Source organism: Schistocerca cancellata, chromosome 2, assembly GCF_023864275.1.
Source record: "Schistocerca cancellata isolate TAMUIC-IGC-003103 chromosome 2, iqSchCanc2.1, whole genome shotgun sequence".
In the NCBI taxonomy this organism is placed as follows: Eukaryota; Metazoa; Arthropoda; class Insecta; order Orthoptera; family Acrididae; genus Schistocerca; species Schistocerca cancellata.
In genome coordinates, this window is record NC_064627.1 from 436,603,399 (window position 1) to 436,620,706 (window position 17,308).

A 17,308-nucleotide genomic window follows, 5' to 3' on the forward strand; every position below is an offset into this window, starting at 1 on the left:
AAAGATGATGAGACTTACCAAACAAAAGCGCTGGCAGGTCGATAGACACAAACATACACACAAAATTCTAGCTTTCGCAACCAACCAACGGTTGCCTCGTCAGGAAAGAGGGAAGGAGAGGGAAAGACAAAAGGATTTGGGTTTTAAGGGAGAGGGTAAGGAGTCATTCCAATCCCGGGAGCGGAAAGACTTACCTTAGGGGGAAAAAAGGACAGGTATACACTCGCACACACACACATATCCATCCGGAAAAATGCCATGGAAAAATATGTAACATGAAATCATAGATGTGATTATGATACAAATATCAATAGTAGTGTTATTCTTCTCTTATGAGTCAGAAACATCATCACTTTAAATAACACATACCACCCATAAACTTTTGGATTTCCACACTTACTTAAATACATTGGAAAGTCTGAAAACCACAGAAAATTTACTAACCTCTCCAATACTTGTGAAATTCGCTCTGTTCCTCTCCTTGAGTGCACAGATTGAGGAATAGAATGAAATTCAACTAATGACATGAATAAAAAATATTTGACATTTGATGGTAGTTCTATCTAGTTTTTCAAGGTCAACAGTTGATTGTTGTTGTTCAGTTTACAAGAGAGTGAAAGACAACGAAATTAGTGGATCTACATGGTGTACAAGAAATACATGTTATCATTTTTGACTTAGTTACTTAACAGAATTTATTCTGTTAGCATTTTGACATTACAGTATAAATCAAAATAATTTCTGAGTTGTTTAGTTAATACAAGAGAATGTATTGCAAAGGAGAACTATGTTCATTTCCTTCTTGTAACAATTTTAGTAATTGTGAAAGGGAGTGCATTAAAATGTGGGGCAACCTTTTATTCAATGTATCTTAAATTGCTTGCAAATTTAACCATAAAAAGCAACAATAAATTTCATGTCTGTCCTCAGGTTTCCTGCCTTGACAATGTTTGTGGAATGATTCCTTTCTATGCACCAGAAGTTCCAGATCAGTTCTACAGGCTGTGGACTTCCCTTTTCCTACATGCAGGGTAATTCTCAACTCCTGTCTGAATAATAATGCATCTCATCATTTTTAATTTAAAATTTCTCTCAGGATTTGTTGTGATGGAGTTATTTGAAGATATATGTAATGTAGTTTTTCATGACCATTTGTTTAAAAACATAATAAATTGCAATTATGTTTTGCCAGTGCATCAAAAATATTAGTCAGACTGATAGAGTTTAAAGATCTCTAGGCATATGACCACCGTTTAGAGAGTTTTTCTCTGTCTGTACATGGTCACATCACTTAAGAAATAACTGAATATATTTTGATGACAATTTGCTTTGCTTATTTGAAGTTGATGTGCAAGGATTCACAGAGCTATTACTTCAACAAACATAATCAGTTTTTGAAAATGTAATTGAATGGATAAGAAACCTACTCAACAAGTGGTGACAGGAGAAAACATATATGAAGGTTAAAGAAATGTGCAAACTTTCAGAGCCAGTGGCTCCTTGTTCTGGCAGAAGGGTTGAAGGATAAGGAAGATGGGTGAAAGAAAACGAGTGACAAGGTTTAGGAAATGGGAAGAGTTCGGAAAAGTTGCCCAGAATCCTGGGTCAGGGGAGACTTACCATTTGGCAAGTTGTTATATATGTATTAAATATCAAAATGAATAGCTTGCTGAAAGCTATGTATGAAAGACATATGCTTATATGCTTTCATTTCCAGGAATTAAACATTTTGGTTTGGGTTATGATGCTAGAAGGTTTTGATTAAAATATTAATTTCATCTCATTTTTAACAACACCTTCTGTGAGAAGATCATGTCTTCTTTCAAACACCAAACTTTCCAGTGGTGTATTGGAGTTTCAATTTCAACAGTTAGAGAAGGTCACTGAAGTTTGGAACTAGCTGAAACAGCATTCTAAAAATTGCAGTGGAACAGACTGCAATGTTTGATTATAAATGTCACTGTTACTAAAAACCATTTGGAAAGAAATTGTTTTACTTTGAAACTAAGAAAGTAAGAAACGAGGACAGTATATTGCTTGTTGTCAAATAAATGGGGACAGCAATCACCTTGTTTTCTGGCATTATTACTTATCAATCCAATTGGAAGTATCACTGTGAATCAGGCTGAACAGTGACTGCAGGTGGTTACATTTTAAGAAATAAGTAGGATGATAGGGTAGCATAGTGCCTTTTTGAGTTGTGAGAAAGCTGAGAGGTCTGAAGAACTGATTTCATATGGCTGCTGAATTTATATAAAGAAAAATAATTATCTACCCCACCATGTTTTTTGTAGCAGTTTCAGCCAGATGTTGTCTGTAGTGGCACAAGAAGTCAGTTTTGATTAGTTAAAAGTTAGATTAAAAGCATGCATTAAAAATTAAATTTTAAAAATTTAGCTGGAAGCTTGTGGACCAAGCAAGAGACAAATTAGATGCAAAACGGTTCTCTTATTTGACATTAAAATTTGATGAGGTCATGAACCCAGCATGAGGAGGGAAATTAGCATGCATGATAATTTTATAAAAAAGTTTAGGACTCAAACATCTTGATTTTTTTTGACAAACAGGGACTTGTAACTAATAACAAATCGTAATAACTGATCAATTACTAAAAGAGTTATATTAATGCAGTGGAATGACAAATCTGCAGCCATTAACACAAGTATATCAGCAAATGTCAGTGGGAGGGCTGTAATGTGCAGCTTAATTAAATGGACTATCATACAAAATGGTTGCCAGTCTAATTTCACAATGTTTAAACAATACAAGGTTCCCACTTCACAATATAAATTTCAGAGTCAGCATGCTAATTTATTTTCTGAGAAGTCTAAGTGCAACAAAACTGTATAGTGGAATGAAATACAAGCAGAAGTGCTGTCTAAATGAAATGCGGATGGACACATTTTAATCCCAAATATTATGTCACCCTCAACAGGTCCACATTCCATTTATCATAATAAATTTGTAGCTATGATCAGTCTTCCCATGAATATTGATAAAGTGCAAGAACAGGAACTAACTCTGACAATTCTTCACCTCAATGGCAGCTACTCCTTACATGGCTAGCATTGTGTCATCAATGTGAACAATCTGTTTGGACCCATCCATGGTAGTATTTTCTTCTGCATTGATTACAAACATATTTTGTAATTGCTTGAAAGGTTCTCAGGTGTTGCATCAGATGGTGTTGAGAAAACTGAACAATATTTGTATGAGACAGCTGCTCTTGATCTTCAGATGGACGTGACTCCAAGAAATATTGTGCAGTTTCCACAACACCATCTGAAAAACTGCCATAGAATCTTTGAAGCAGTTATTAGATTGGGAAAGCCTCAAGTAGGTTATGTTAGGTAGTAAAATCCATTACAGATTACGGAACTTCTACGTGAAAACTTCACTGTTAAAACTACACTGCTGGCCATCCAAATTGTAACACTTAGAAGGACCAGAGACATCACAGTTAAATTGATTTAGGACATAACAAATTGTACAAAGATCTCATGATTGAAAATACAGCCTCATGTGAAGTGGGGAAGATGATGAAATCACTATTCAGTGTTGCCACCATAGCTGGCTGCTACACACCTCAGCATTGAATCAAAGAGGCTCCGGATGTGTTTGTGGGGTGTAGCAGTTCATGCTGCTTCCATACATTGCCAAAGCTGATCTACTGTAGCAGCTGGTGGTGTAACCCGAGCCAGTCATTGCACAGTCATCAACCAGACATTTTCAATAGGCAAGAGAGTGGGAGAACAGGGAAGCCGAAGCAGAAATACAATCTGGAGGATGATGAAGAGGTCTTGAACATTACGTACCACGTATGGTTGCACATTATCCTGTTGCAGTTTGGCTGTTGGCAAGCTCCAAGGGTATGGAAGAACAACAGTCTCCAACATTTCGGAGTTGTAACATTATTAGTGTACCAGCAGTGCGTAGTAGGAAGGTGGAGGAGCGGAATCCAATACCACCCCAATCTATAATATCAGGCATAAGGTAGCAGTTCAACAGTCTCCCACTGCTATGTCCCTAGCCTCTAATCTGACCATTGTGGTGCAGCAGGCAGAATCAAGATTCGTTGGTAAAAATAATTTTGTTCCATTTTATTGTCCATGTCCATCATTCATCACACCACTGCCAGTGCAAACACTTTTGGCATTAACTCAGTGGTAGACACAGCAATGGGCACCTGACGGATAGTCCACTCTGCTGCAAACAGTGTCAAATGATATCCACGGACATTGCTTGTACTGCAACAAACTGAATTTGTTGTGATATGTTTTGTGATGTTGCAGAGTGATCATCACTGCCATGTACACAATATGCCTGTCATCAGGTGTAGTGGTGCAACAAGGTGAGTGCAGTCGGCCCTGTCGATCTGTCGTTGCCTCCTGCATCCAACGATTACAGATCTGCATCACAGTTGCTTGGTTCTATCTAATACATCACCCATTTCTCTGAAGGATAATCCACCATCCCTATAGGCAACTATTTTTCCTAGGTTGAACTCTGGAACACACTTGAAAGACTCTCATTGTCTCGTACAAGGCATATTGAAGCTGCTTATGTAAAACAACTACACAAAGGAACAATTCCAGTACATCCGTATGAACATCTGTTCCTCCATTATATAGCACTTGCAGCTGGGACTACTGGCAACTGTGATGTGTACCTACACTGAAATGCTAATCGTGCATCTCTCATCACCGCAAATGCATGTTGCAAATGTTACCTGATTTGGATGCTTCCTTCATTGTGTTACATTTTTGGTGACCAGCAGTGTATTTCAGTAATCAAACCAGTTTACAGATTATTTCTTTTATACTTGTTGTATCTGGCAGCACATTAGAGTGTGTAACTACCTCAATTATTTAATCAAGGTAAATGCTCAGTATCTTCAAGTTGTTGATGCTAGTTATAACAGGCAAGTAACAATTGCTGATGCTGAAACCTCAGTGATCTTCTCAGGGAGACATCCAAAAATTGCACATGTGAAATGAAGTTACTTCTAGACAGATGTCAGTAGCATGTCAAAAGTCCAGTCCCAGGAATGAAACACTACCTTCTGCTCTTGCTCTGGGTTTATGTACTTATTTAAAGGTTTATCCAAACTCTTTGGAACCAAGTTAGGTGAAGCTATTTGATCATGGAACAACCCGTACATTAATAAACAAAGAATTAATGAATTAATAAAAGATGTGAAAAAGAGCAAATGAATAAATAACACATTACAGAGAAAAGTCCTAACTACTGCAAGAAACTCTTATACAGAATAGATTAAAGGGCACTTTCCAATTTGGATTTCAGTACTTAGGGTTTGTCACTCAGTGTTTTCAGTTCTTCTGGAACCCATTGAAAATGAAACCTGTTGAGTAGTGAACACCTTTCTGTGTGAGGCTTAAGGAAATGCGATCCAAGTGCACATAATTTTTCCATTTTCATGGAATGAACATTGCAGTTTTTCTGAATGAGTCAATATTGTCAAAAACAAATCTCTCAGTAGAATGTATGTATAAATGGCCTACAGCAAGTTCATGAACTAACACCACAGATCAGTCTGATCAGCTGTTTCTGGGATAAGGATATTCTTGGTGAATGCACAGAATTACCCCAAACACCATATGAGATAGTACAGTGAAAGTAAACATAATAGACAAGCCTTTGTTTCTCAATTGTTGAAGGTCATGATATGGGCGAGGAGGCAGCAGCTGTCAAACCAGTTGAGTGCAGTCCACGTTGAATGTATGTCTGAGAAACATGACCCTGTTTGTACGTAATTGTGACGTGTCTTCACTTAAGATCACACCTGTGTCACAGAGCCCATTAAGACTGTGTTTGAGACGAACTTCGTGGCTCTGATGGTAATGGCAAAAAATTAGAATGTTGTCTAAATATGCTTAGCAGCGGTCTAGTTTGAACAATCCCCCATCGATGAACCACTGCTAGGCACACACTGCATTTTTGAGGGCATACTGCATCCCCAGATACTCGAAGAAGCCAAATGACATAATGTTGGCCATTTTACCAATATCATCTAAATGCATATGAATCTGGTAGTATGCCTCTGCACAATCAAATATGGAAAGAACAGTTGCCCCCGCAAGCGTATGGGTAAAGCACTGTATGTTTGGTACATGGTAACTGTCATAAATTATGCATCAGTTAAGTGTTCTGTAGTCTCCACATAATCAAATAGAACCATCGTTCTTAGCTACTAATTTCATGAGAGATGAGAGATACTCACGCACTGTCTGATGGCTGTATGATGCCCACAAGCAACATGTCATTTACAGCCATCTCACCTTCCAAGCAGGAGGATTGGAATGAGATGGCATGCTTTGTGCTAGACAGGGGCCCCATTGTCATTTTTATGTAGTGCATCATACCATTTTTAACCAGGCAGTGATAAAGTAGAACTTGAGGCAGATCACTGATGGTGTCAGGGAGTTTTAGGGAAGATGCAAGAGGTACCCTGAGGTGTGCTTTACTATGAGAGAGTTGTTTATGTAGCAGCTCATGCAGCATGGCTATCTTTGTATGTGGTGAAAGGGTGTTGGTGTCCATTGAGGGCATGGCTACATCCTTTGCATAGTGTGAAGGGGTGTTGTTGCCTGTCGGGGACATGGCTGTGATATTCACAGCCACTGCTATGTGTGTTAGGTGTCATAGCTTTCGCATTTGTGTAGTAGTGGCGTTAAGCTGTCAGTTTTTATGCTGGCAGCCCCGAGCAGGTGTGAATATTGTCTCACGACTGGTGGCAGATTTGAGGCAGAGAGTGCAGGATGAACAGTTGGGTCATGTGGTTGAATAGAGTGGCCCAATGGAGGTCAAGCGAGAGACAGAACTATCTGCTACATTGGTGACTTAGAACATCCAAGGATAATGTAACATGGTCATGAGTTATACAGTACGTTCTGCTTTGCCATGCACATGGATGCTGATCTCATTTGTTGCACCGAGTTGTAAACCCAGAGCCTCATAGCAAGGTTTAGGTATGTGTCATGATACTGTACATGCTTCCAAGCCTGTGTTGATCAGGGAATATGTACTAGTGGATGCATTCTAGATGTACACACGCCCTCCAGTGTGTGTTATCGTTGTGGATGAGAGTTGACTTGTCAGTTCTGGCCAGCTTGGTGCACCTATATCCGTCTGTGCTTGAAGTTTGGGTGCAAGCAGTTGAGAGCAGTATGGCTGAAATGTACATCGTACCTGCAGTGAGGAGGCAGCAGGTTGGCAGAATCAGCTGGCCTGGTGGGGCCATGCAGTGCGCACTCCGGTGCCAGTGCTCGGGCCAGGGGGTTGTGTTGTCAGCTTCCCTCATTGTCAGATAACATTGCTTCACTCTATGTGCTGGCCAGTCAGATGGGAAGATGGATAGGCTCACTTGTGCTGATTCACTACCTATATTGCGTGACTGTAAAGTATCTGTCTGCCAGAGCCAATTTCCTGTCCAGCAAATCGTGTGTGATCATTATCATCTGCATTTGCTAAGGGGGCTTCACAATCCATAGTGTCCAGAGGGCAAGGTCTGGCATCAGGATGGATCCACTAATGACCATAAGGCAGTGCCACAGTTGAGAGGGTGTGCCGTTCAGTAAATGTTCCTGGTATATCACTTGCCACACCCGTTGCTCCGGTGAGCGAGAAATACATTGCAAGAGTGGCGCCTTCGATGTGTTGAATTTATTACTGGTAGGAAGGGTGAGTATTAGGTCAATGATTAACTCTGTGTGCTCAGCGAGATGGCATATTAGCTTCACAAATTTAAAGTTATCATCGGTAATTCCTAATGTCACAAATATGCACTCTGTCATTGCAAATCATAATGTCACTTTGTCAGGCCTGACTAGAGGGATTTTAGGTTATGTTACTAATCATCATTGTGCAGTGTAGTCCACTGGTTGCTGCCCTGTGAGGGCTGGATAATAAGGCACTACCATGGCTTTTGCCTGTAGACACGACATAGTTTTTCATGAAACATGGTATTACCTTTGCCCTAGGTTGTGCTGTGGAATGGTCACATCAAAAGTTTGTTATCACAGAGCATAAGAGATGCAGTGGGGGTGTACATTACTGTAGATTTAGGATTGGTAGTTGGAATATTATTTGTCCTTTGCAAACACTAAATTTGTAGTTTCACAGCACAGGTCGTCGGTGTTGCACAATTGTTATTAGTACGGAGTGGTCTTACCAGAAGTCTGTGTATGTGACGGAGTAGGTGCAGAAGATGTGGAAGGTGTAAAATCATTCCATACACTTATAGGTTGTGATGGATCACTAAAAGTCTTTGTATTATGTTCAGAGCTCCAGTTACCTGTTGAAAGTATCCATTGTTGCATCACAGTCACTGTATTCTGCACAGTAATGTCAGCACCCACATCCTATTCTAATTTGCAATTTGCATACTGTTTGTTGTTCTGAGTACTGTGGATACTGAGCAGGATTAATATGTGATACAATCGGAATCATCAAACCTTGTAAAACACTTGGTGGGCACCAAGTTATGTCTGCTGGTTGCATTGCAGGCACTAAAAACCAAAGTGGGCATTCCCTCCATGGTGTAGACATAGACAAAGAATCTCAATACATATAATTTATTTTACACAGCATTATACACAAACATCTTGCTACTGCAGTCTCTTGGCCTGAACTAACTATTTTGGGTGCAAACACTTCACTCTGTGCTGTCATCACTGGTCAGTGACAATCTTCGGGGCACTGTCTTCACAGCCTTATGCTTTGTTTTGCACCTATTATCAGGGTGTATACAACCTGAGAAATCTGGGAAAAGCCCGGGAATTTTTTCATCCGGGGAAAACCAAGAAAAACCTGGGAATTTTTCAGAATTCTGGGAATTTTTCATTGTTTTTTCAGTAAAATTTTTGTAATTTTGACTGGTAAGAATTGATTCTGTAGCAAAGAATGTTACTGTAGCCTTCTACTGGAGAATAATACTGCATCAATAAAATATAAATTAGAGGAAAAAAATAAAACTTTAGCTGGAAAGGAAATTCACCATTTACAACAACAAAAGACTGTGCATGCACAAATGTCTGCAAGCAGCATAAATATGTCAAAGGCCGTAGGGCAAAGACTATGTAATCGTTCATAACAATAATCAGCTTTCTCACAATTGTTTACATAGGTTCGTTTGACCAGTTGCCAGGGGGCTCAAGCGCAAAGCGGAGTTGAGTTGCGTATGAGCAGTATGAGGCCTAGGAGAAAGTCAGGCCATGGCGCGTACATCACGAAGGTAGGCCTGTGCTCACTCGCTCGCTCAACTCAGCAGACAAAATGCGTTTCTACACCTGTTAACTCGTGATAAGGTGTGTACGTAAAAACGAGAATTGCTTCTTCTACTGGAATCCGTTATTATGGAGTCTTACTGTCATTAGTCCTACAATGATCGGAAGTCTACAGGTCTACTTATAATTTGTTGCAGCTTTACTAGGTTACAGTAAAATTAGAATCATGCTAAAATGATTATCAGTTGCTTAAGCACCACTTCTTGTATGAAATGAGGACTGTTAAGTGGAAGAGCTGGGCGAGCAAGTTGTGAGGTAACAGGCGAGTTGTGGCGCTCTGAATTCAAAGTTCGGAGTTGGTGTGGCCACGCTGGGGCCTCTAGGCAGTTCACTGCTCATCGGCAGCCGTGTGGTGCCAAACATTAGCCGGGGTCCAGGCAGGGAATTTCTTGGTGATTTTGTGTTGATGAAAGAGACTTGTATGCGGAGAGTGCCAAAGAGGGCGGACTTTGTGAAACCATCATGGGAGACATTTCACAGTTCATATAGAAATTAATAGTAGCCAGATGTATCATGATACCTCAAAAAGAAAAAATCTACTTTACCAGTATTTGCATGATGATTCTGATGGTGTAATCAGATTTTCAATATCTCTATTAATTTAAAGTTTAGTATCTGACAGTAAATTATACAAGTAACACCCAGCAACGAATGTCCAAAATCTAAATAGTTCATCCGATTTCATCGATTAAAGTGTCTTTAGAATGCTATTAGTGTAAACCTAAATTAGTATGAATTACAGGCATGTAACTTGAATAGTGCATGAGTTATTGGAGGTCAAAGTGGCTGATTACTATCGATCGCATCAGTCCATAAGTACTCCACAGTTACACGAGGAAATGGTAACAGCGTGCTTATAAATATATTTATCCATCTATGTCTTCATTTGTATCTGATATATACTATTCATGAAGAAATTGGTCAAATATTTACTGTGTTTTAGAAAGCACAGAGACATTAAGCCACTGGCCTACCTTTTGTTGCTATTTCTTTGATATTTGTTTATTTAATTTGTTTATGTATTTAATAATGTGTGTTAGAGTATGTTTATGGTCCAGCCATAGAAATATTTGTTTAGTAAGTGTGCGTTGGCTTGGAGACATGGCAGGAGCACTATCGCCAGTCACAGTGCTCATTACTAAGGGAAGCAACTACAAAAGCGAATGGAGGGGCATTTGTGAACAGTGTGGCATGATGGACGGTCACACAGGACATGAGGGAGTGCTGGATGTGGAGATGCAATGGGGACACACAGTCGCGGGAGAGACTTGGAGAGTGTGGAGTGGTTTGCATGTGGTCGCAGGAGATAGAATTATTTTGGAGTGCTGACTTGTTAACAATGCCTGTTGTTTGGACTCGATATCATACTCAGATCATTCCACTGAATGACAGAAGGTTGATAATACCAGCCTTGCTCACAGAGTTTCAATGAAGCTCACAATCTGCAGTACCAGAACACATCATGGCACTTGATTTTGAGTGAAGTGGAAGGTGCAAGTACTTGAGGTATTGTTGCTATCTCTGGTAAATGACTCTTTGTGTGATTTCCGTGGCTTCTGCAGTGAAGACATAGTATGCGTTTAGAAGTGAATATTTTGTGAGCTATGTTGTTGTTCATAACTAATTACAAGAAGTAGGAATCTATTGTTTCCCTGTTATTAAACTTATATTTTGTTTAATTGCTGGACCATCGACACCAGTAAGTGTTTTGCAGAAATATACCACATTCTCAAAAGTACTTCTACTATCATACTTACCATTTAAAGTCGTTAAAAATAGTTCCTGCACATTTTATTTAATTGCAATCTTTTAGTTATAAGTTTCTATGTTACATTCGCATTGCCGAGTGATAGGAACCTTCGACCATTCGATTCATATGTATATTCATATTGTATACTGTAGACTCAGCAGTACTTGAGTTGTAATGTGGCAACTATGTATCCCAGCCCATAGACAATGAAACCAGCCAAAACTTTTAATATTTCAACTCTGAGTCTGTGGGTGCATATTTGAGGGCCACCACACCTCATCATTTCATTATATTTTTGAAAGCCCGCAGTTCAGGCCTACCTTCATGACGTACATGCCACGGCCTGTCTTTCTCGTGGGCCTTGGAGCTGTTCCTTCTCCCCCTTCCTGCTACTTGAAATGTGGCTATTGGCTGTATCAGCAGCAAGCAGCCAGATTATAATGAGAAAAATTTTTCTCGTGCCCCCTAGCTGCCAGATTTGCACGTGTGCAGAGTTGTCTGAGTTGTGGGGAGGGGGTTAGTCTCCACCTGATCCCTGTTTGCGTTAAGTGATTTCACTGTTTCCTCTTCCTTTATAGCTCCTACGTTAAATGAAAACAAAATGGATTTCTGCAGCTGTGAGCTATCAACTGAATTATAATACATTCACATAATTACAGAGGGCAAAAATATATTATTAGTTTCAGTTTTCTGATTTTATTTTATTTCCAAGTTATTAGCAGTCAAGCATTAATCAGCTTGCAGAACAATGAAACTATTTTTGTCAGTTTGCTAAAGAAATTTGGGTTTATCAATCTTTCCCCTGAGGCAATCAATTTATTTGAAATGAAGTGTTTCGTTCCACGGTATCGACTAGTTCCAACTGTTCACTGAATTTCAAGTGCATGTTTTCATCTTCTGCCATGTATGGCATTATGCCATAATACGGAACCAATATGAGATAGTACAGTACTGGTACTCCAAGAAATTACATCCCAAAAACCGCACTGAAAAGCTTAATGTCAGATGGGACTTACTTCACCATGAATTTGGAAAAAACCAATGTGTACTTCAACAAAATGCCAATGCTTGTGGTGTATCCTCTTATGTCCCATTTCTTTTAAGGCGTAATGTAAGCTCTCTTATTGCTTTATACATACAAACATGCAGACTTCCTACACCACTGCAGCTGCGCACATGCAATAATACTTGTTTTCTGGTGCTCTCTGGCAACTGCCAAGTCAAACCTATTTCTAACAGTCTCGAGATAGTATTGCGAATGGTGATTCAAAAAGCATTATTTTCAAAGTAAATTTCTTTTTACGAAGATGAATTATGTTACGTGTGAGAAAGTGGGATCAATTTCTTAAATCACAGAGCATTTAAAACTGAACACTTTGAGAACCAGCCACTTGCAAGAATTTTGAGCCCAGAAGACCAAACGTTTATGTCATTATTTTAAATTTACTGGCACATTTGTGTGATGTATCTTAAAGTATAACACTAGCAATAAAAGTTCAATATTACATATGAAAGCTTAGCTACTCTTATAGCTTATTAATCTTTGAAACCAATTTTACATGTGAAAGCTTAGCTTTTCTTGTATCTATACTATTTATATTATTGTAAACCATTAACTTTTCCTCTTTGTGTATTCACGCTACGTAACAGTGATCTTGCTATTGGCTGACTATAAGACGTGTCCTGTGCTCTGAATATCTGCTGTCACAGGCTGGCGAGATCACGTGGCATGAGATATGATGCTTACAAAAGGACATCACAATCTCTATTTCATTGCTCTGGAAACTAATGTGCTGTGTTTGGTGCAATTTGAATGTATACTTTCATAATACAAAAATATGCAGTGTATATGTTGCTGCACATCAAAGGTCTTTCCAAAACTTCTCCCTCTCTTCTTTTCCCTCAAAAGCCTTTTCAAAACTTCTCTCCCCTGTTTTTTCTTTTTTTCCCAGAAGTTCTATGCCAGTGTATAAAATGTTAACCACTCAAAGGATTGATAAGTTTTACAGTTCCAAAGGAAAAGTCTATGGGAAACCTACTGTCACTTAGCACGGAAAAAGTGAATTTTCACCTGGGAGAAAGTATAGTTTTTAAACAGCATATCCGGGAAAAATCTGGGAATTTGTTTCCTTGTCCGCATAAACATCCTGATTATGTTGGGTTTGGCTTGTTTGGGGGAGGAGACCAGACAGTGAGGTCATCAGTCTGGATGTGGGATCGAACTGTCATCTTCCCGAATGCCAGTGCTGTGTGCTAGCCACTGTGCCATCTCGCTCGGTCACACCTAAATGTCTCTTTTCTTAGAAGTTTCTGTAAAATGACCGTATACATTGGAAGGTCCCTTCCATCTTGAACTGTTCTACTGGGTACATATATCCTGTGCATCGTCAGCTATATTGTTTTAAACGAGCCATAATTCCTCTACATCCTCCAGTGGTGTGCAAAAAATTTCAAGTTCTTCATTGAGGTATGACAGCACTGTTCCTTTACCTAGTTTATTCAACATATAAATCTTTCTACTTGTTTTAGTTGCCCTTTTTTACCATGACAATCACTGTTTCTACAACTAGTCCATGGTCACTGATACAAGTTTTGATGTGGGTGTCCTTAGCAGTCATATCTGTCTATTGCCGTTAGATCTGTTTAGCAGTCAGATCTGTTTATTGCCGTTAGATCTAAAATATTCCCATAATTGGTGGTGTTCTGAACCATCTGTTCTAGGTAGTTTTCAGAGAAGGCATTTCGAAATGTTTCACAGGATGACTTGTCAAGCACACGAATAAAAATCTGTAATTATTCCAATTGATTGTTGGATGGTTAAAGTCTCATACAGTGAAGAAAATTTAAAAGCCAAGATTGTATTCAATATATTTATTTGTAATGACCAGTTTCAACAGTTAAATCTGTCATCTTCTTACCTTTAAGAAACATATTGTTATTTGTTCTGTTCCATTATGACTGCATCACATGTGCCATACAACAAGTTTTTTGAAGATCAGAAGATAACAGTCTTATCTGTTGAAATTGGTCGTCATGAATAAATAGTATTGAACGTGATCTTAGCTTTTCTTCAAAGCAATTACAGATCACTCCTTCTTATCTTTAATTATTAAGAATTTGAATCTTCTCTCATAATTACAGTATGGTTGGGGTACTTATGTGATAGTGAACTAAAGTTTTCTCTAAAGTTTTCATGTATATTGGGAGGTGAGTATGGTGGTTGATAGAAGGTTCCAGTTATGATTTTATGCCCACCCCTGATACTAAGCATTGTCCCAATAATTTGGCATACAGTGTCAATTTCTGTCTTGGTACAGTTGTGTTTCTTGTGTACTGAGACACCACACTGATTTACCATTAACCTATCCTGTTGATATACAGTTAAATTTCCCCCAAAAATTTCACTGCTGTCAAGTTCAAGTTTTTACCAGCTTTCTATACCTAGTATCATGTGACCTTCATTGCTTTTTGGGACGCTTCAAACTCAGGTGCTGACTGTTGAATGTTTCAACAGATAACAGTTAGAATTTTAATACTGGGTGTGTCAAAAATAATCATCCAATTTGCCATGTCTATATTTCTGAAACTAATAAACATATACAATGAATTTTGTTTTTTGATGAACGGAAAACGCAAAAAGCTTCTTCTTCATACCTTTTCATAAGTGTTCAATAGCCCCCCCCCCCCCCTCGAGATGCATGGTATACGTCAATGCTGTATTCAAACTGTTCCCACACTGCAGCAAGCATGTTCTGAGTTCCAGCTTCTACAGCTGCTGTTATGCAATGTCTCAGCTCATTCATTGTTGCTGGTACTGGAGGCACATGAACAGTCTCTTATAAACCCCCCACAAGATATAATCACATACAGTCACATCCGGTGACCTTGGAGGCCAGTAATGTAAGGCTGAATCATTTGGTCTAGGGTGACCAATCCATCGTTCACTAATCCTTTGATTTAAAAATTCCTGCTTCCAGATGCCATTGTGGCAGTGCCCCATCTTGTTGACAAAAGAAGTCATTCAAATCAGTCTTGAATTGTGGGAAAGAAAGTTTTCGACCATATCGAGATATGTGCTTCCTTTAGCAGTGTTATTGGCAAAGAAAAATGAACCATAGATCTTTCCCCATGAAACTACATGAAACACATTAAATTTTGGAGAGTTCCTCTCATGTTGTACAACTTCGTGCAGTTGTTCTGTACCCCATTTTCTCACATTATGATTGTTTACCTTTCCATTTAAATGGAATATTGACTCGTCACTAAACTTCACATAGAGCTTGCAGTAGCTGAATTTTATATGGTTTCATGTATAAATGTGGAAGCAACACACGCCAGATGTACATTGGGGGCATGTTGAGCTGTCAAGCTCCATGATGAACAGATTTCTGTGGACTCCTTGTGAAACTATGGCAGATGAGTTTGATGTCTGTGTCAGACACTCGGGAATGGCCTGGTGATTTGCCTTTACACAAACAACCTGTTTCTCAGAATTGTTCATGCAATCGTCTAATGCTCTGTGCTGTAGAGGATCCACACCATACCTAGTATAAAAGTCATGCTTAACAGTTGTTACTGACTTGCACTCCACAAAATGTAGAACACAAAATGCTTTCTGTTGTCCCAACACAATTTTTACTAGAACTGAAGTGGGTGCACACTGCTGCTACCTAGCAGGAACTGTGCAAAACTTGAGAGTTTGCTCTTTCCAACAGTATGTTGTTCATGCACATATCTCAAGTAACATAATAATTACGATTTTTTTGGTGATTCTTTTTGATGTACCTTGTATTATTATTTCTTTGGATCCCACTGATACTTCCAGGTCTCCTACAGCTATTGTTATCTGGACTGGATGGAGGGTTGACTAATGTAAAAAGACCTTGTGTGCACCCTACACACAATCAGCTACCTGTGTAACAGCCTCTGATGTGCAGTGCACACCTCCCATTTAGAGGGTCTTCCGTATCTCAGCCCTGTACCACAAGCCAAGGAAGTCACAGTCCAGCTTGGCACAGAACCTTCTCAGTCTCTGGTTTGCACCTTCCACTTCACTCAAAATCAAGTGCCATGATGTGTTCTGGGTACTGCAGATTGTGAGCTTCATTGAAACTCTGTGAGCAAGGCTGGTATTATCAACCTTCTGTCATTCAGTGGAATGATCTGAGTATGATATCGAGTCCAGACAACAGGCATTGTTAACCCCAACATGTGCCACAGTCTGCAGTTTGTTAAACCCTGTTCTTTCAGTGGTTGTTGGGGTAGCCTCTTCAACATATTGAGTGAGACATCCAGGCATACACACTCAGTGCACATGATGTTCCTTCCCATTTCTTGCTGCCTCTTGCCTAAGGGGTACCATTATTTGCCATGTGTTCAAACTGTTGATGGTTAGTGGATCTTTATGCTTTTCTGCTTGCCTCCCTTGACATAGGACTAATCACACACTGACATACCATTCACAGTCAAGTGGATGAGTTGTGATAGATTCTGTATTCCTGCAGAAGAATCAGTATCTGCAGGAGATTATAGTACTTGAGGTATTGTTGCTATCTCTGGTAAATGACTCTTGGGTGCCCTTCCAACACACCCATTTGCAACAACTCCTATTTGCTTGAGCAGCAGTGTCCATTATTATGTATGTTACTTTTAGCAAATGTTACATTAATAGTAAATGAATCTGCATGTCCAACAGTTTCATATCCATGACCTAAATTTATACTATTTTCTTGAATATGGAGTAACATTTTTAGCATTCTCAAAATGTTCAAAAACTAATTCATTTATTCCTGCACTACATTAATTTTGATTGTATTTTCTCTTGTTACATTATAGTGACAGGCATTTCTTTCTCTTTCTGTACAGAGTACTACACCTTGCAATAACCCTTGTGATTCAGTATTTTCTGATGAGAGATTTGGAGAAACTCACAGGTCCCCTACGAATAGCTATCATATACTTGGGTTCAGGCATGGCTGGAAACCTGGCAAGTGCCATTTTTGTACCCTACCGAGCAGAGGTAAGTTCAGTATATTGTAAAAATTAGTAATTACGTTTGTTTGTGTGGCCATCTACCACAACAACTGTTAACATTTATTATTATAGGTTATCTGTCTTCAGCTGACAGCAATGTAATTAAAAAGAATTAACCAGATGCCTTTCACTTTTATTTATAAAGCATCTTCTGTGGGATTCTGTAAATTGAATACACACGTTTGTAGATTTATTCTTTGATTCTTTTAGGTTAAAAATA

The 17,308-nt window shown here is 39.1% G+C and overlaps 1 protein-coding gene across 1 annotated transcript in view; it reads left to right on the plus strand.

The window, feature by feature from the left end:
* LOC126154805 (inactive rhomboid protein 1) overlaps positions 1-17,308 on the plus strand; it is a 378,989-nt gene that overhangs the window by 348,415 nt on the left and 13,266 nt on the right. The window contains exons 14-15 of the mRNA XM_049916186.1: positions 931-1,031; positions 16,921-17,074. Coding sequence (XP_049772143.1) covers positions 931-1,031; positions 16,921-17,074 — 255 coding nt within the window. The remainder of the gene's footprint in view (positions 1-930; positions 1,032-16,920; positions 17,075-17,308) is intronic.